The sequence below is a fragment of the Phyllobates terribilis genome, unplaced genomic scaffold, assembly GCF_046119375.1.
Source record: "Phyllobates terribilis strain yellow unplaced genomic scaffold, ASM4611937v1 Scaffold_1__5_contigs__length_1240528914, whole genome shotgun sequence".
Taxonomy (NCBI): Eukaryota; Metazoa; Chordata; class Amphibia; order Anura; family Dendrobatidae; genus Phyllobates; species Phyllobates terribilis.
The window spans coordinates 413588638-413607890 of NW_027362761.1; the positions used below are offsets into that span (position 1 = coordinate 413588638).

The following is a 19253-nucleotide window of genomic DNA, read 5'->3' on the forward strand; positions in this document are numbered from 1 at the left end:
ACATGCGAGTGTCAAAGGTTGTCATTAGTTTGTATTCCCAGACTCTCCTGTCTCTCTGAGATTTGAAGTTACCTTTTAATACCAGTAATTTCATGTCCATGATGCTGTGATCAGGAATACAAAAATGTTCTATCTACTGGCTAACACGGTACTAAGATATATATTTTTTCTGTAGGAAAAAGTCTGGAATCAGGTACCAATAGTGAACAATATCATGGAACTTATACTGACATGAACAAAATACCCTTTTTCTTTTTTTTGGCTATCAAACAAAATTTCACACTTTTTTCATTACATATTGGTTTGTTTTTAGGATTTTTTTTTTGTATTTTATATTTCTTTATCTTATTTTAGCTAAACAGTAAAAATATAATCTATATTTCTTTAATATCCAATTTGACAAATTTACACAAATTTAAAAAAGTGTTAGAATGAGTTCCTTGTTTTGTCTCAGTACATTTGATTTGATATAGGCAGTGATGGAGGTGGGCTTTAGGAAGAACTTTGGGTTGTCTCAGGCTGAGTATTTATATGGTATTGCTTTTTTTATTTGCATTAAATTTGGTTTGCAAATTTTCATTTGTTTCTTTTAAAATGATAGGACTGTGCAAAAGTTTGAAAAAAAATACTGCAAAATGACAATGTTTTAAAAAATAGAAGTGACGTGTTTGTGCAAAATAAATGAGCAAAAGAAAAATCTAAATCAAATCAATATTTGGTATGACTATCCTTTGCCTTCAAAACAGCATCAATTCTTCTAGGTACACTTGCACATAGATTTTGAAGGAACTTGGCAGGAAAGTTGTTCCAAACATCTTGAAGAACCACAGATCTTCTGCGGATGTAGGCTTATACAAATCATTCTGTCTATTCATGTAATCCCAGACAAACTCGATAATGTTGAGATCAGGGCTTTGTGGGGGCATATTGTTATTTACAGGACTCCTTATTCTTCTTTATGCTCAAGATAGATTTTAATTACATTGCCTGTATGTTTGGGATTGTTGTCCTGCTGCAGAATAAATTAAATTTGGAGCCAATCAGATGCCTCCCTGATGATATTACATGATATTTCCTGTATTACTCAGCATTGAGGACACCATTATGTTTTACCAAATCTCCAACTCCATTTACTGAAATGCAGACCCAAACATGCAAGGATCCTTCACTTTGCACCAATGTAGTCTGCAGACACTCATTGTACTGCTCTCCAGCCCTTCAGTGAAAAAACTATCTTCTGCTACAGTCAACAATGTCAAATTGTGAATCATCAGACCAGAGCACCTGCTGCCGTTTTTCTTCACTGCACCTCAGTTCCTATGTTTTTGTGTATATTTGAGTCACTTGGCCTTGTTTCCATGTGTAAGGTATGACTTTTTGACTGCAGTTCTTCTATGAAGACAATTTCTGGACAAACTGCGCTGGACAGTTGATGGGTGTAGCTGGAGGTGGTGTCACAGCTGGATATCTCCTGATTTCAAAGGGTAAAGTAAGCATGATGTGTCTTTCATCAGCTGCACCAAGCCTTCTTGGCCTACTACTGTGTCTGCAATCCGCAACATTGTCCATTTCTTGGTGCTTCATCAAAGAAGTTTTATAGCACCTTTTGAAACCAAAGTCTACTATGAAATCTTTGCCTTGGAAAAACCTTGCTGATGCAGAATCACTACTGTGTTGGTGTGCTCAGTGCTGTGCAGTGCTGTGCTCATTATTGCCATGTTCTATGACCTGTGGCATGAATCTACCTTCCACAACCTCACCTTTGTAGCAAAGCGTATTTGTTCGTCAACTAGTTTTAAATCTCCTACACAGCTGTTTCTGTTTCATTCAATGACTGACCTATATATGAAAATTTTAATGATTGCAACCTGTGACATATAACTGATTACTAATACACCTGTGTATAATCCTACAAAAAGAATTGGTGTTCTTTTAAAGGGTGGTCATCCCAAATATGGTTTTGATTTAGATTTATTTTTTGTTCATTCATTTTGCAGTTTAATTGGTTAAAAATAAACTATTAATACTTCTATTTTTGAAATGATTCTTCTTTAGCTACATTTTTTTCCACACCAGTCTAAAGCTTTTGCACAGTACTGTATGTTCACCAGAAGGGATGAAAATAAATGGCAGGAGGATTCTAGAGATGCAAGCCTCATATATTGAACATATGTTGTTTTCCACCTTGAGACATCGGTGGTAAAAAAACACCTAACAATGACTACATGAATATGATCAACCCAATCAATATTCAACATTTCTTTTCCAAGAAAATTAGCATTGTATAGAGTGTCTACTCCAGTTACACAGCTCCTAAGTGACTTTCCTAGTAATGATAAAGTGATGTTGCTACTATCAACGACTCACGTTTTGTATTCCTATGTAATAGTTTCATTATTTCTTAAAATAATTTGCTAAAATTTAGTTGAATTTTAAAGAAGGAGCCCTATATTGAAATTTTACTTGTGACACAAAGACTCGACCTATTTCAATTAATGGAATGTGTATTTGTATATGAATGCATACTAGGCACAGAAGAGCTTTTGTTAACCTCTGGGAGGCCACTGGTCACTTACGTAGCCACTCACAGATCTCTATTTATCATATCTATACTGTGTAGTGACTGACACATCAATCACGTACAGTATAACTGGCCTCATCAATAGAATACATTTCTGTCAGCCACTTAAATGACGAGATTAGATGTCTTACAAATGGGTAAGAGTGTTCAGGCTTTTCTTTGTTCTGTGATTTCCGTCATATTATTATATTTCCTTTTTCAGCCTGTGTGATTGATGTGAACTATTGTTCATATCTTAGCTTGGAGCAAAGCTTTATTAGTACAGCATAGATGTCATGTCCTGCTTAATGGAGTAAGCAGTAGGTTGTAAAGCTTGAAATAGATCGAGGTGAACACGCAAAATACACGACTAATAGGTTGCTTCTTATACATATTTTATAAATGAGAATGCTTCTACAAAATAGTTCATGGGCAACTTCAAACCTATATGTCCTGTCAACTAGGATGCGTTATTGATAGTATGTGTCCCTAATAAAGGGCAGTGTAATCTATTTAGACCCTCCTCAAATTTCCATGCCTAGTTGACTGCAGCGTCTTCACCCCGTGAAGTTTTGTTTCTAAAATAAATTGTCTTGTGAAAAGTTTCCCTAAGGGTTTGATCAGTTTTTATTTTATTTACTTGTTGCTTTCTTCATTTGTAATTGTATGGAACAACTGCAGAGCTGACTGCTGTAACACGCTGTGCCAAAATTAAAACTAGGCTTATACCATACGCACAGCTTTACTTTTACTCCTTAAGTCGGTCATGAGATCTTGTTTTTGTATTTTTCAGCAAATGAATTCCCTGAAGCATCTGAAGTAATAATTAGTGGGAATTCTTTTGTTATTATTTTTATTGGCAGAAAAGAATAGGAATTGGCAGGTTTCTATCGACATGGCCATGTATTTCATATACAAACATGCCTCTCAGGATTACATTAAAATTCAAATATTTGAAGCCACACTCAACTTTGCCCAGATGTTTTCACAAATCTAAAGGGAATATTATTTTTCATTTTTAATATGTAAAAGAAGTAAATAAATCAATAAATAAATACATTCCAGGTGTATTTGGGTGTCTTAGTTTTCCATTTCAAAATAATGAACTCCTGCACATAAAAAGTGCAAGTTTCAACCTCTCTCGTGTGACCAACATTTTCAATATCTTCCATTGCTTTTTTTCTATGTTCTTAACTGTCTATTTATCATTAGCTACAACCTTTTCAACCTAAATGTACCTAAATAAATCTGGTCCACTAAAGTCACCCATTCCTCATTTTCAATCGGTACGTTGGATCGTTCTAAGTTTTGTTTTCAACCGGCACATCTACAGTGTGAAATATTTTTGTTTGCAACGTCCACGCGAACAATTTCTTTAAGAAAATGCAACTTTTTTTTGCATTGTCCTAAACGCAAATGTGAATGGAGTCTACAGGATATGACTTGTAGACTCTGGCGGCTCCATTGTTCCATTACTACTTTCCATAGAGAAAAGGGGGACTGGTGATACGACCGCACACACAAATACGCTAACACAGAAACATTAGGTGGGTACTGCAAAACATTTTTTATTTTATTGTATATTTCATTTTGTTTTTATGATTTTCTATCTTTTAAACTTCGACAAACTGTCGATTTTGTAAACCTATAATACAAGTTGCTCTAAATCTGCTACTAATATCATTCACAAATATAAATAAATTATATTAAGATAAGGCTTTGGTCATAAGTATGTATTTGTGTACATTATGGGCTGGGTCAGTTTGAAAAAAAAATTGAGGTCCCCAAAGAATTTTACAACAAGGGTCTATAAATTACAATGCAGTAAGTTCAGTTCACGGTGCAATAAATCAGTTGAACTGATTGTACAAAAATTGTTTGTGAATGACATACGTAACTTTTTATTGAACAAACTTGTATTTTATGTTTACGATCAGTTTTTACTATAAATTACTGTAGCTTAAAATATATGTAATTCAAGTACCATCTCCATGCTGAGCTTAATATGACCTTCTACTTGATTACCATGTATAATGTAGAAAAAGTCTAAGGCACCGGAGTTCCCAATAAAGCCTGTGTTTGTTTTGTTTTGAAAAGGCTGTATATGACCGATAAATTGCCACCTTTTTTTTTTCTTTTAATGAAGTGAAAAATAAAAGCTAGGTTTCATTGTGAATTTTAGTGCCTTGGACTTCTGCTTAGCCTAAATCATCTCTCCTAAGCTGCAAAAAGTAATTCAGTGTGCAAATATTTTTGTTTGATAGATGGATTTATTGTAAATGACAAATCTCATCTACAAGAGATTATCTTTCATTATTATTCTATATTACAAACATAAGATAGATTTAAACAGAAATACTAAAATGTATCTAATCTTTTTTATTATTATTATTAAGTATGCATTTTTTTTAAATTTCCATACATAGACAAGGTTGACCTAGCACTCTGGTTCTTCTAGTGAAAGGAAATATAATGCTGTTCTTTTGACCCGATTAGGAGTGAAGAAATTACTTTTAGTCTGACTTTTGTCTAAGTGGTTTCCAAGAGCCATTTAGCCTCTAGACAATTCTATTATCATCAAAAAAGAATAACCCAGATAGTCAAGCATCAATGAAATGTCTAGGAGCAGCCACCTGTCTTCTTCCCTATGAAATTTTTCTCCTTTTGACCGGATATAGTCAAAGCTTGATCTAGCAAAGCTTGAATATAGCTCAAGATAACCTTCTAATCTTAACTATAAAAAGACCCACATATACAATGTGTATCTAGATTTTGCAGTATATTGTGACCATAGCCATCATCCAACCAAGAATGTTGTAGATAATGACTACCTGTAGCCAAAATGATTTGAAACCATCAGGTCTAATTGTTATCTAATCTGTGTACATTTTTCCTAGTTTGTTCACCTTAATTGCCATGCTATTCCCATGTAATCGGTGATCAGAAGGGAAATATTTTCCTTTTATCATTAACATGCCTACTAGTGATGAGCAAGTATGTTCTGTTAACCCTTTCAGCGAGCATGCTCAAGTGCTTGCCGAGTTTCTTCTTCAGCATGCTCTGGTGTTATGTTTCAGTCATGCGCATGATTTGCGACTTTTTGACAGCTTTAATACATGTGAGGAATGCTTAAGAAACAAGCATGTATTAAAGCTGTCAAACGGTCACAAATCATGCGCATGGAGTGACTAAACATAACACCCGAGCACACGCTGAAGATGCTTGGAAAACACCCAAGCATGATCGTAAATCTCGAGTAACGAGCATGCTCGCTCATCACTAATGCCTACACATAAACATATTGTCCTAACCCATATTTATTTTATTGTCAAGAAATCCACTCTACCTAACCTTACAAATGGCCATTCAATGAAAAAGTTCTCCTACAACACCTTAATGCAGACAATGCTTACTCCTGGAAACACATAACATTAGAATGATAAAATTGCTGTTAATCAAAAACTTTTTATTCAAACATTTTTATTATTTCATTTTATTAAACCTTTCTTACTCTTGTTAATTTATTACTCAGTTCAATTTAGTTTGTAGTTTTCTTCATTTTCAAGTATATGTATATATTCTTCTTATAACTCATATACCAGTGAGTATTTCATGACAAATATCATAGGAATATTAAAACAAATGTCAGCAGCCTATAAACAACTTTGGACATAAAAATACCCTAAATATCTTTCCATTACAAATACAGCTAGGCATTGCAATAGACGCTACTACTCATCATATCAATGCACTAAATACAACACTATGACTTGAACGGTTAGGTCCATGTTTATCAGTGAAATCTCAATTAAGACTGATTAGACATCTATAAACAACATTAGTGATGTCACCAGTCACTTTTAGTAAATTATGACATTGTGATTTCACCATCCATTCTTAGTGATTTTTCCATAACAGTCAATGAGATGTTCACCCATGAAATCATATGGATATTTCAATCAAACGTACATGGCCATAGTATGTTCTCCAACATTGATTTGAAACCATCAAAAGCTATAAGTATTAAATATATGTTGGATTAAAGTTTTATAAGCAATTGGTGGATTGTACAATTTATACAGTGTATATATATATATATTGCTTATATAGAATAAAAAAAACTGTTATTTATTAATGTTATGTTTATTCATGTACAGAATAATCTAATTAGATATATCCCACTATAAACTCTGCACTAATGCTGACATAAATTATAATTTTGACAATGTATGACAATTTGTATACTGCCCATAATTCATTACATTAATTACAATGCTGGCAGGATTAAATTTGGTACATGAAATTCTCCCCAGGTCACTATTATGACACTTGGAATAGTATATGTTACTTTTTCTTTGGTTAATGAAACATGACAATATGACACATTAATTTTCTCTGCTGTCTAGATGATTGGGAAACATATGTGTAGTTGTAGTAATTTGCTATGTTTTATAATTACCAAAAAATAGAGGTAGGAATGTGAATTGAATATTGGTCCCCATCATTGATGTGAATTATTATAGAATAACCATTATTTTGATACTTTTATATTTTTGTGTTAGATGACAAATAATTAGAAAAGTATCGATTACTTGTAAGCACTTTGCAGAACAAAATATAAATGCTCACACTTCTGAATATATTTTACTAAATGGACCTTCTTTTTTATTTATTCCAGGAATAATTCGTGAAAGTTATCTGAAAGGTCACGATCAACTTGTTCCTGTCACACTATTGGCCATTGCTGTAATTTTAGCTTTTGTCATGGGTGCTGTCTTCTCTGGAATTATTGTATACTGTATCTGTGATCATCGCAGGAGAGATGTGGATGTGGTCCAGAGAAAGGACAAAGACCTAAGTCATTCACGTAGAGGATCAATGGCAAGTGTTACCAAGTTAAGTGGACTTTTCACTGATGGTCAGGGCAAGGAGCCTAAGCCAGAGGCTATCCTTACACCATTAATGCATAATGGAAAACTTGCCACACCAAGTACAACTGCTAAGATGTTAATTAAAGCTGAACAACATCATCTTGATTTGGCAGCATTACCTACTCCTGAGTCCACACCAACTTTACAACAGAAGAGAAAGCCTAGCAGAGGTAGCAGAGACTGGGAAAGGAACCAAAATATTATCAATGCCTGTACAAAAGACATGCCACCTATGCCATCACCAGTTATTCCCACTGATTTGCCTCTTCGTGCATCACCCAGTCACATTCCAAGTGTAGTAGTCCTGCCTATCACACAGCAAGGTTACCAACATGATTATGTAGACCAGCCAAAACTAACAGAGGTGGCGCAAATTTCTATTGAAAACCAGAACTCCACTCTAGAGTACAAAACTATTAAAGAGCATCTTGCCAGTAAAAGTCCTAATCATGGTGTCAACTTGGTGGACAGTTTAGATAGCATACCTCCAAAGGTACCACAAAGGGAGGCCTCATTAGGTCCTCCAAGTTCTTCAATGTCGCAAAATGGAATGGGCAAGCGCATCGACATGCACGCTTCAGCATACAGTGTGGAGTACAAGAGAAACTATCCTACAAACTCACTCACAAGAACTCATCAGTCATCGACTCTCAAAAGAAATAATACTAATTCATCAAATTCTTCTCATCTCTCCAGACATCAGAGTTTTGGTAGAGGGGATAACCCTCCTCCTGCTCCACAAAGAGTAGACTCTATACATTTCAATGCTGCTCAAGGGCAGACAGTGACTCTTACTAGGCAACCTAGTATCAATGCCTATAACTCACTGCCCAGGTCAGGGGTGAAACGTACTCCCTCCTTAAAGCCAGATGTACCACCCAAACCTTCATTTTCATCATCTATTATGCCCAATGATGCATGTACATAATTGGAGCAGAAAGTTGGAATACCAGCTGAAAAGTTTTGCCATTTTGAGCCAGTGTACTGCAACTTCATCAATAAACTTCAATTTCCAAAAAGGCTATTGTTAAGCTACGGACTCTTTGGAAAGGAAAGTGAGATATTTTCTTATGAAATTCTGTGATGTATGGTTTATGTTTGCAACTGCAGGACTTGCACACAATCTAAACAGTTTTCACTGTTAATGACTTTTCTCCGTAACATCACATCTCATGAGCCAAAAGCACAAAGTTGAATGTTGAACGTTACCTCTGGAAATTTCTCCTGGACTCCAAGGTGGAGGGTAGAAGAGTAACAGACAACAAGAAGAACTAGACGCATGACTTCAGATGATCTAACTCATACTTAATAATGGCGGACGTTTACTACAAACAGATACTGTGAAATGCCCATCAGTGTTACAGCCGCTTGATTAGCAGATGGACGACAAACTGGGCACGGCTACTCTAGATCTCTGCTACTCTTCTCTTTAATGAATAACATGTGACCAGTTAACAATAGTAACTTCAATTATTTATTGTTCATTTTGTCTTTCCTAAGGAAATGACTGTCCTGCAAATCACCTTCTAAGCAGTTTTGTGGACAAAAATAAAGAAATAAATGACAATGAACTTATGATTCTTATTTAACATGACACTGCTAACTGGAGTAGTTGAGTTATTTTATTATTATTATTTTTTCCAATAAACTGTCAAAGGAAATAATTTCGAGCTGGCATTCTAAAGTTTGTGTTTGGATTATGTTTTACTCTCCATTTTCCATTCCTTCTTTTTCATCATCATTTTTCAAACAATCTAACTCTTTCAGATCCGGTAAGGGGTTTGTGACTTACTGGTTAAGAGTATCTTGGAGATCCATCTAGATCGGACAGGATTTAAAGGGGAATCTGTATTTTTCATTCATTGGAAGAAATCACTGGCTGAGCCTTTGATTTATTTTTTCTTTACAAGCCAGGATCTAATTTTTTTTTGTTCAAGTAGGAACTGAAAAATCCTCCTTGTGACTTATCTTGCACTTCTCTGCATATATCATTGCTGTCAACATTGACTTGTCAGTAGTGACTATTTTCTGTGAAGGCACTATTTTGTGTTGTGCCATCTTATTTCCTGTTGCATGTAAGTCAACAACTGAAATCCACCAATGGTGTGAACTCGAGTAATCTGCCAGCTTTTGAACCATACAAAGACTGATCTCACAGGTTGTTTATGGGAAGACTCTTATCTATCTGTGAATAACCTTCTCTTCCACATGTAAATTTGTGCCTTACACCTTGAGTTTTGTGTACTTGTGAGTTGTAGTTCCTAAACCTTCTCCTGACAGATAGTTGCAGATATTTATTTACCCATTTGCCCGTTTTCCTGACCAGTGCTTGCAGTGCCTGTTGGGTATTTTGGAGGTTATAAATTGGTAGTTTGGAAAAGAATGTAGCGGTAATACAAAACGTCATTATCCCTTATACAACACTGCTGCTGGTAATTCATGTGATCATTCTGGATGTGCCAATTTTGTCCTCAGTCCACCCTTGTGTCATGCTGCCAGTATGTCCACTATTGTGGGTGGCATTTTTACTTCCCCCAACTTTCTCCCTTCTACACTATCATATCATTTCAGTATGGTGATATTATACATCAACTAATGTACTGTCTCCATGTCTGGTGTGCACACTGGATGTAATGCGGAATGTGACTAGTTGCCTTCTGTAAGAACTGTCCTAGCCACACTCACAGTATATATGTAAAGTCTGAAATGAAGTTAGATTGCTTAATGCGGGCTGGCTCCTGCTAAAATTGAATATTACTAGAGTAGGGAAACCCCGAAGGACATTACATGGAACAAAAATCCCTTTTGGAGATTTTTTTCCACTTTAGTTAGTTTTTGGGTGTGTTAAAATACTTTTATCATCTAATTTTTAAGATTTTGTGATTTCTTTATTTTTTCTTTACTTTTTTTTACCAGAGAACCTTTTTTTGTGTTTTTTTGTTTTTTTATATCTGCTTTTTTTCTGATTTTATTTTTTAATTGCTTGAAATTAATTATTTTAAGACCCATTAGGGTGTGATTTTTAGAAAATCAAGATGGTTTAGAACATTGTGTATAACAAGGGTGGTAGCATATCATTCCAATTCCTTCTCTGGATTACTTTCTGTACTCTCTGTTTCCTGAAGTTCCCAAGTTTTGTATATCCATCAGGATGTGATGACTCTGTTTGCATCTATCATTGTTTTCAGCATGTTATATTCACTTTACTGGTATTAATGTCTTTGTCTACTGTAATATGTTACTGATTATTCTCAGTGCGTCTGAGATATATTTCTATTCCTAGGCAATTTATTTACCCAGCTCCAGTAGGAGGAGGTTATCTTTATACACCTTTGAAGCATTAAGGAAGACATAATGAGCAGGGAAGAACCAAATTTATGTAATAATGTATAAAAGCCAGCAATTACTATAATAAATGAAGAACATCATGGTTCCTTACAAACTATTAAAGAATCAGAATGAGATGGCATAGTATGTGTACATAAGGCTAGGTTTGCATTTTAAAGACTTACATTGTTGGAAGAGTCGTTGCATTGCAAAATGTATGTGCTAGGCAACGTAGACATGGATTTTCCTGTAGTACTCAGAAAAGCTCTTACAAAATCAAGTATAAGGTCAAGTCAAACCATAGACAAGAATCATTTTATAGACAGTCTACTGCAGCTTTGGTAAAATGTAACTTATCAGCTCCCTAATTAAGGGATTTATAGCTTCTCTTTTCTACCTGATGTGACATGTTAGTTAGAATTGGACATGAGCACAATACATGCTGCGTGTCGGATGCTTGGCTCTGCTTGTCTGGCATGCAGCAGTGTCTCTCCATGCCCAATTTAAACTAGTAATGTATAATAGTTTCCTAGTAGAATGTGATGTTAATGCAAACTAAGTAAGCTACTATGTTCCCTAAGACAGAACGTTGTGATTTAACAGTGTCTTTTGAGAATTTAGACGCCATCAGAAAACAGGTTGCTGGGGGCTGCACCATTGGGACCCACTCCAATCACGACAAAATCCTAATCCAATAACGCTTTATTCATCACTGTGTGAATGTGGGGGGTAGCCAATTATAGTATGTGGCTATCTGAGTCCCATAGAAATAAAGTCATAGTGGCCATGAACAATCATGCCTTTTCAACCTTACTGCAGTGAGAAAAGATGAAGTATCAAGATGATTCTACTGATCGGTGGGGGTCCCAGCGGATGAGCATTTAGCAATAAGTCATTTTTTAACTATTATGTGGATAGGTGATGAATGTGATTAAGGGGAAAGTAATAGCAGTCACAAGATGCTTAATGGTAGTCATGAGAAGGGTATCTGTACAGAAAGATGGACCTTAAAATGGTTGTCCAAGCTAAAAAGGAAAAGTCTACATTCACTTTTACTTGACTGCTGACTGCCGAATTGTGGCAGCTCCTCTGTATTACACGTGGGTGGTCACGTGGCTACATGTATTTGATGTCACTTGACTAGTCTCAATCTGTTTCTCACAGTTCTCTTCTATTGAGAGTAACCGGGTGAGTCTAGTCTCACGAAATACAGGGGAATGGTGACAATGTGTGAATCGGGCACTGTCAAGATTTGGCAGTCTGCATTCACATTCAGTGATGCTGACTTTATATTTTAAGCTCAGATAACCCCTTTAATAAAAATTTTCCTCAAGGGTAGATATTCATAAAATACCTTGATGATCAACCCCACCTATTTGTTGAAGTAAAGTATACTACATATTATGTTATATACTACAAAAGCAAAATACTAGATTTACATTTATACCGATAAAAAGAACAAAAAGTAATCTGTTAATACAAATTTATATTTTATTGAAATTATTTTGTTTACAACATAATCCTTTTATGAAAATGATAGAGCATACTACTTTTCACAGTTCATGGATTAAAAGGTTGTCCAGTGAAAACAGGTTATCATCTATCCACAGGATAGGTGATAACTTGATCATTGGGTGTTCCACCAATGGAATCTACACCAATCGTCAAATTGGGGAATTTTTATGCCCAACGGAGAATTTTTATCCCTATTACTAAATGACATGGCAGACTTGGATGCACGAATGCCACTCATTTTCTATGGGTTTGCTAGAAAAAGTCCAGCGAAGCATTCAACAGCCCCATAGGTAATTAATGGAGCGAAAGTCACACATGCGTACTGCTGCTCCATTCTAATGGGGATAAAAAAATCACAGTTCTGCCGACTGATACAGGTCTGAACATTTGTACCCCCATCAATCAACAAGTTATCACATATCCTGAGATGTCTTGTTTTCACTGCACAATATTTTTTTAGTAAATTTTACACTAAAGGAAACATTTAAACGCACATTTTCTTTTTACACATGTGACTTTTTTTTTACCTTGCCTGTATGTCTTTGTATTTATTTTAATCAGGTTTTATCCTGTTTTTCATAAACCTATGTGTGCCTTTGCGATCCACCCTTGCTATATACTAAGTGATTGAACAAATTCAGACTCCTAATTGTGTATTGTTGTAAGATATTGTGATGTCACCAAATTTTTTCTTCATCTTCATATCCCTTTAACATCTGATACACAAATTAATGTATGTTGTACAAAAAATGGAAAAATAAAAAAAAAAACTTTATTACATAAAGTAATAAAAAAGACTGTTCTAAATTCGGTTGTGGCTTATGTGTAATCTATTAAATTACTTTTCATAAAAATATGTAGAGAAGATTGGCAAAAGGGAAAGGAAGTCGGCTCTGTTTTATGATTACTAGGCAGAAGAATTGTAAAATATTTAGCTTTAAACCCGTCAAATAATAAATCTCTCATGTTGTTCATGAGTTGATTTTCCTTATATAAGAATCATTCATGTAAAATTACTTCTAAAGTTAACATTATGCAATCATCTCCTTGGATTGCCTTAACCCCTTAATGACCTATGACGTACATTTTCTTCATGCTGACTGTGGTACATAGCCAACATCTGCTATACCTGTGTGCTCCGATCGCTGTAGTTTAAGTACTAAAATGCCACTTTCAAATTCTGTCAGTGGCATTTAACTGACACCAGTATCTATGCGTGTAGGCATCTGCTTCCATCGGCTCCCCATGACTTGGTCATAAGAAACTGATTTTGGTTTCTTTAAATTGTATTTACTTCTGATGTAGAAAAACGGATGCCATGTGAATGACAATATAGATTAAAAATTGTCATTTCATCTTGTAGAATCTTTCTTGTATAAGTTCTATCCATGTTTTTCATAGATAATATTTAATAAAAATAATTTTATTTTTATAGCGCCAACATATTCTCCAGCACTTTACAATTAATTAGATAGAACTCATTCCTATTATAGTATATGGGGCTGGGTGCATGTTCCGCATTTTTGTTGACTTGTTGACAATTTTATAGGGCTGTCTCATGTCCTTTGTGGACAACTCATTGTGGGTCATTTTTTCATGGACTGTTTGATCGAGGAAGCTTGAGAAACCTCCATAAGTTTTTTTTTCATAAAAGAAAAACTGATGAAACAATGATGGTAAAATCTGACAATGAAAATCTGATCCAAACCACTGATGAAACTCATTTTGAGTAGTAGCCAATATGTTAGTAATATGCCTCCTAGTGGCTGGAAATTGAGATCTGCGTGCATATAATGCTGTGTGTGTGCGCGCGTGTGTGTGTATAAATATATATACAGTTATATGAAAAATTTGGGCACCCCTATTAATCTTAAGCTTAATGTTTTATAAAAATTGGTGTTTTTGCAACAGCTATTTCAGTTTGATATATGTAATAACTGTTGGACACAGTAATGTTTCTGCCTTGAAATGAGGTTTATTGTACTAACAGAAAATGTGCAATCTGCATTCAAACAAAATTTGACAGGTGCATAAGTATGGGCACCCTTATCATTTTCTTGTTTTAAATACTCCTACCTACTTTTTACTGACTTACTAAAGCACTTTTTTTGGTTTTGTAACCTCATTGAGCTTTGAACTTCATAGCCAGGTGTATGCAATCATGAGAAAAGCTACTTAAAGTGGCCACTTGCAAGTTGTTCTCCTGTTTGAATCTCCTCTGAAGAGTGGCATCATGGGCTCCTCAAAACAACTGTCAAATGATCTGAAAACAAAGATTATTCAACATAGTTGTTCAGGGGAAGGGTACAAAAAGCTGTCTCAGAGATTTATCCTGTCAGTTTCCACTGTGAGGAACATAGTAAGGATATGGAAGAACACAGGGACAGTTCTTGTTAAGGCCAGAAGTGGCAGGCCAAGAAAAACATCAGAAAGGCAGAGAAGAAGAATGGTGAGATCAGTCAAGGACAATCCTCAGACCACCTCCAGAGAGCTGCAGCATCAACTTGCTGCAGATGGTGTCACTGTGCATCGGTCAACTATACAACGCACTTTGCACAAGGAGAAGCTGTATGGGAGAGTGATGCGAAAGGAGCCGTTTCCGCAAGCACGCCACAAACAGAGTCGGCTGAGGTATGCAAAAGCACATTTGGAGAAGCCAATTTATTTTTGGAAGAAGGTCCTGTGGACTGATGAAACCCAGATTGAGTTGTTTGGTCATACAAAAAGGTGTTATGCATGGCGGCAAAAAAAAACAGCATTCCAAGAAAAACACTTGCTACCCACAGTAAAATTTGGTGGAGGTTCCATCATGCTTTGGGGCTGTGTGGCCAATGCCGGCACCGGGAATCTTGTTAAAGTTGAGGGACGCATGGATTCCACTCAGTATCAGCAGATTCTTGACAATAATGTTCAAGAATCAGTGATAAAGTTGAAGTTACGCAGGGGATGGATCTTTCAGCAAGACAATGATCCAAAACACCGCTCCAAATCTACTCAGGCATTCATGCAGAGGAACAATTACAATGTTCTGGAATGGCCATCCCAGTCCCCAGACCTGAATATCATTGAACATCTGTGGGATCATTTGAAGAGGGCTGTCCATGCTCGGCGACCATCAAACTTAACTGAACTGGAATTGTTTTGTAAAGAGGAATGGTCAAAAATACCTTCATCCAGGATCCAGGAACTCATTAAAAGCTACAGGAAGCGACTAGAGGCTGTTATTTTTGCAAAAGGAGGATCTACTAAATATTAAAATCACTTTGACTTATGCACCTGTCAAATTTTGTTTGAATGCAGATTGCACATTTTCTGTTAGTACAATAAACCTCATTTCAAGGCAGAAACATTACTGTGTCCAACAGTTATTACATATATCAAACTGAAATAGCTGTTGCAAAAACACCAATTGTTATAAAACATTAAGCTTAAGATTAATAGGGGTGCCCAAACTTTTTCATATAATTGTGTATATATATATATATATATATATATATATATATATACAATACAGACCAAAAGTTTGGACACACCTTCTCATGTAAAGATTTTTCTGTATTTTCATGACTTTGAAAATTGTACATTCACACTGAAGGCATCAAAACTATGAATTAACACATGTCGAATTATATACTTAACAAAAAAGTGTGAAACCATTAAAAATGTGTCTTATATTCTAGGTTCTTCAAAGTAGCCACCTTTTGCTTTGATGACTGCTTTGCACACTCTTGGCATTCTCTTGATGAGCTTCAAGAGGTAGTCACAGGAAATGGTTTTCACTTCACAGGTGTGCCCTGTCAGGTTTAATAAGTGGGATTTATTGCCTTATAAATGTGGTTGGGACCATCGGTTGTGTTGTGCAGAAGTCAGGTGGATGCACAGCTGATAGTCCTACTGAATAGACTGTTAGAATTTGTATTATGGCAAGAAAAAAGCTGCTAAGTAAAGAAAAACGAGTGGCCATCATTACTTTAAGAAATGAAGGTCAGTCAGTCTGAAAAATTGGGCAAACTTTGAATGTGTCCCAAAGTGCAGTTGGAAAAACCATCAAGCGCTACAAAGAAACTGTCTCACATGAGGACCGCCCCAGGAAAGGAAGACCAAGAGTCACCTCTGCTTCTGAGGATAAGTTTATCCGAGTCACCAGCCTCAGAAATTGCAGGTTAACAGCAGCTCAGATTAGAGACCAGGTCAATGCCACACAGAGTTCTAGCAGCAGACACAACTCTACAACAACTGTTAAGAGGAGACTTTGTGCAGCAGGCCTTCATGGTAAAATAGCTGCTAGGAAACCACTGCTAAGGACAGGCAACAAGCAGAAGAGATCTGTTTGGGCTAAAGAACACAAGGAATGTACATTAGACCAGTGGAAATCTGTGCTTTGGTCTGATGAGTCCAAATTTGAGATCTGGGGCGGTCCTCATGTGAGCCAGTTTCTTTGTAGCGCTTAATGGTATTTAAAAGTTTAAGCACCCCTGGTCAATATTACTGTTATTGGGAACAGTTAAGCAAGTTGAAGATGAAGTGATCTCTAAAAGTCCTAGCGTTAAAGATGACACATTTCCTTTGATTTTAGAAAAAAATTAATATTTTTATCTTCTACATTTTAAAAATTACAAAAAAAAGCCGATGCAAAAGTTTGGGCACTGTGCATAGTTAGTACCCAGTAGCACCCCTTTTGAAAGTATTACAGCTTGTAAACACATTTTGCAGCCATGAGCCAAGCCAAGATTCTTTCAATTCTTGTTTGAGGGATTTTCCATCCTCTTTTCCACCTCAGCTTTTTTACAGATTGTGCTATGTTTGCATCAAGAAAATGTTGAAATTTCATTGAATCCATTCTTCCCTCTACCCGCGAAATGTTCATCGTGCCATTGGCTGCAACTGAACCCGAAAGCATGATTGATCCACCCCCATGCTTAATGGTTAGCGAGATGTTCTTTTCCTGAAATTCTGTGCTCTTCTTTCTCCACACATACCTTGATTATTGTGGCCAAAGAGTTCTATTTTAACCTCATTGATCCACAAGACTTGTTTCCAAAATGCATCAGGCTTGTTTAGATGTTTTATTTTTGCATACTTCTGACTCTGAATTTTATGGTGAGGACGCAGGAGAGGTTTTCTTCTGATGACTCTGCCATGATGGCCATATTTTTGCAGGTGTCTCTGAACAGTAGAACAATGCACCACATCTCCAGAGTCTGCAAAATCTTTCTGAAGGTCTTTTGCAGTCAAGCGGGGTTCTGATTTGCCTCTCTAGCAATCCTACAAGCAGCTCTCACTGAAATATTGCTTTGTCTTCCAGACCTTATCTTGACCTCCACTGTTCCTGTTAACTGACATTTCTTAAAGCGCACCTGTCAGCAGGATTGTACTTAGTAAACTACATACACTGTCAGGTGGGTGCTATTACACTGAGTAAAATGATACCTTTGTTGATGAAATCCGTCCAGCGATTCTTTTATAATCTTTATTTTCATGTCTGCCATAATGATATGCTCGTGCTCTGGGGCGGGACTTTAGGAGGGACTGTAACTGGTGCTCTCATTATGTATGCCTGTCTCCGGCCTCTGACAGGTCACTGTTTTCAGTGACCTGCCTACTATTTTAAATATTGCCTTTGCAATTACTCTGCCAATTTGAAATTTACATCCCCAAAATGGCCGCCGACGCCCGCGCATGCTCAGTAGCATCTTCCGGTTGCCGAAAGATGCCACTGCACACGCGCGGGCGCCATCTTGCTTTTGGAAAAAGAATTTGGGTGCAGCAATATGGCGCCGCGCATGCGCAGTAACATCTCGGCAATCGAGAAATACTACTGCGCAAGCGTGGGTGGCGGGGGCCATATTGCTGCAGGCAAGTTTCTTTTTCCTGTACAATTGAAATTGCAACATCAAGAAATACAAACCATAATGTTCTGCAAATCTTGTAAGTAGCAGGTGTCGCTAAGATCTTAAAATAATCTAATTTTTAAGCACCTAGCTCCAATCTATGGCACATGGAAAGGATATAAAAGCCAATTTGAAAGTAAACATTTTTTAGCCAAAACCTCAAGAATCTGCTCAAGTCTTGTGGGATGATTGTATCATACCTACTGTTCTACAACATGATCGTTATCGCTACTTGACTCAAATTGAGAGGGACAGAATCCTTGAACCGACAGACCTTGGTTTATTACTTTTAACAGATCGCTACGTACATAAGTCAGGATGTCAGCACTGTTAAACATTGCCTGTCCCAGTGGTTAGGAGAGAAATGCTGAAGTACAATGACAGCAAGAGGTGCACAGAGGCAAAGCTCTGGACAAATAGTCAGAAAATTAGAAAATGTAAACGCTATCATGGTGTACAGCTATAAGGCAATGGAAGTTTATACTCTTCAGCGATAAGATCTACTTTTGTCTGGATGCATTGATAGCCAAAGACTTAATTGCAGACCAAGCCTTCACAGGCCTTCATCAATTAATGCCAAACTGGCCCTACCCTCTGGGATTATGGTGTGGGCTGGCATAATGTATGATAGTTAGACCCTTCTAGTCTTCATTTCAGCTACACTAATAACTCAGTGTTTCATTGATTTAGTCATGGAACCAGTGGTATGGCCATTTCTCCAAAGTGCTGTTTTTCACAAAGATAACACCATGCATGTTGCTCATGCTACTTGGTGCAGCCTGCATGGTGTAAAAAGGTTACAATGACCTTCAGCAGATTCGAATTTGTCTCCTATCGAGCACTTCTGGAACATCATTAGTTGGCAATTGCAAAGGGAGCTGCCATCAGCGAATTTTGAAGATTTGAGTACTCAAGTGCATTCAATGCGCATTCAATGAAAGTTAATAATGGTTTGCTGACAAATGTTCGACGAACATTTGTCAGCAAACCATTATTAACTTTCATTATGCCAAGACATATAAGTTTGTA

At 36.4% G+C, this 19253-nt stretch overlaps 1 protein-coding gene across 8 annotated transcripts in view; it reads left to right on the forward strand.

Moving 5' to 3' along the window:
* Positions 1-19253, forward strand: part of SEMA6A (semaphorin 6A) — a 294872-nt gene that overhangs the window by 215277 nt on the left and 60342 nt on the right. For 5 of the 8 annotated variants that reach the window (XM_073676951.1, XM_073676949.1, XM_073676960.1 and 2 more), the window contains one exon: positions 7239-13140. The exons of the other annotated variants lie outside the window; for them this stretch is intronic. In XM_073676951.1, coding sequence (XP_073533052.1) covers positions 7239-8419 — 1181 coding nt within the window. In that variant the 3' untranslated portion in view covers positions 8420-13140. Of the gene's footprint in view, positions 1-7238; positions 13141-19253 lie in introns of those variants that run through there. 8 annotated transcript variants of the gene reach the window in all.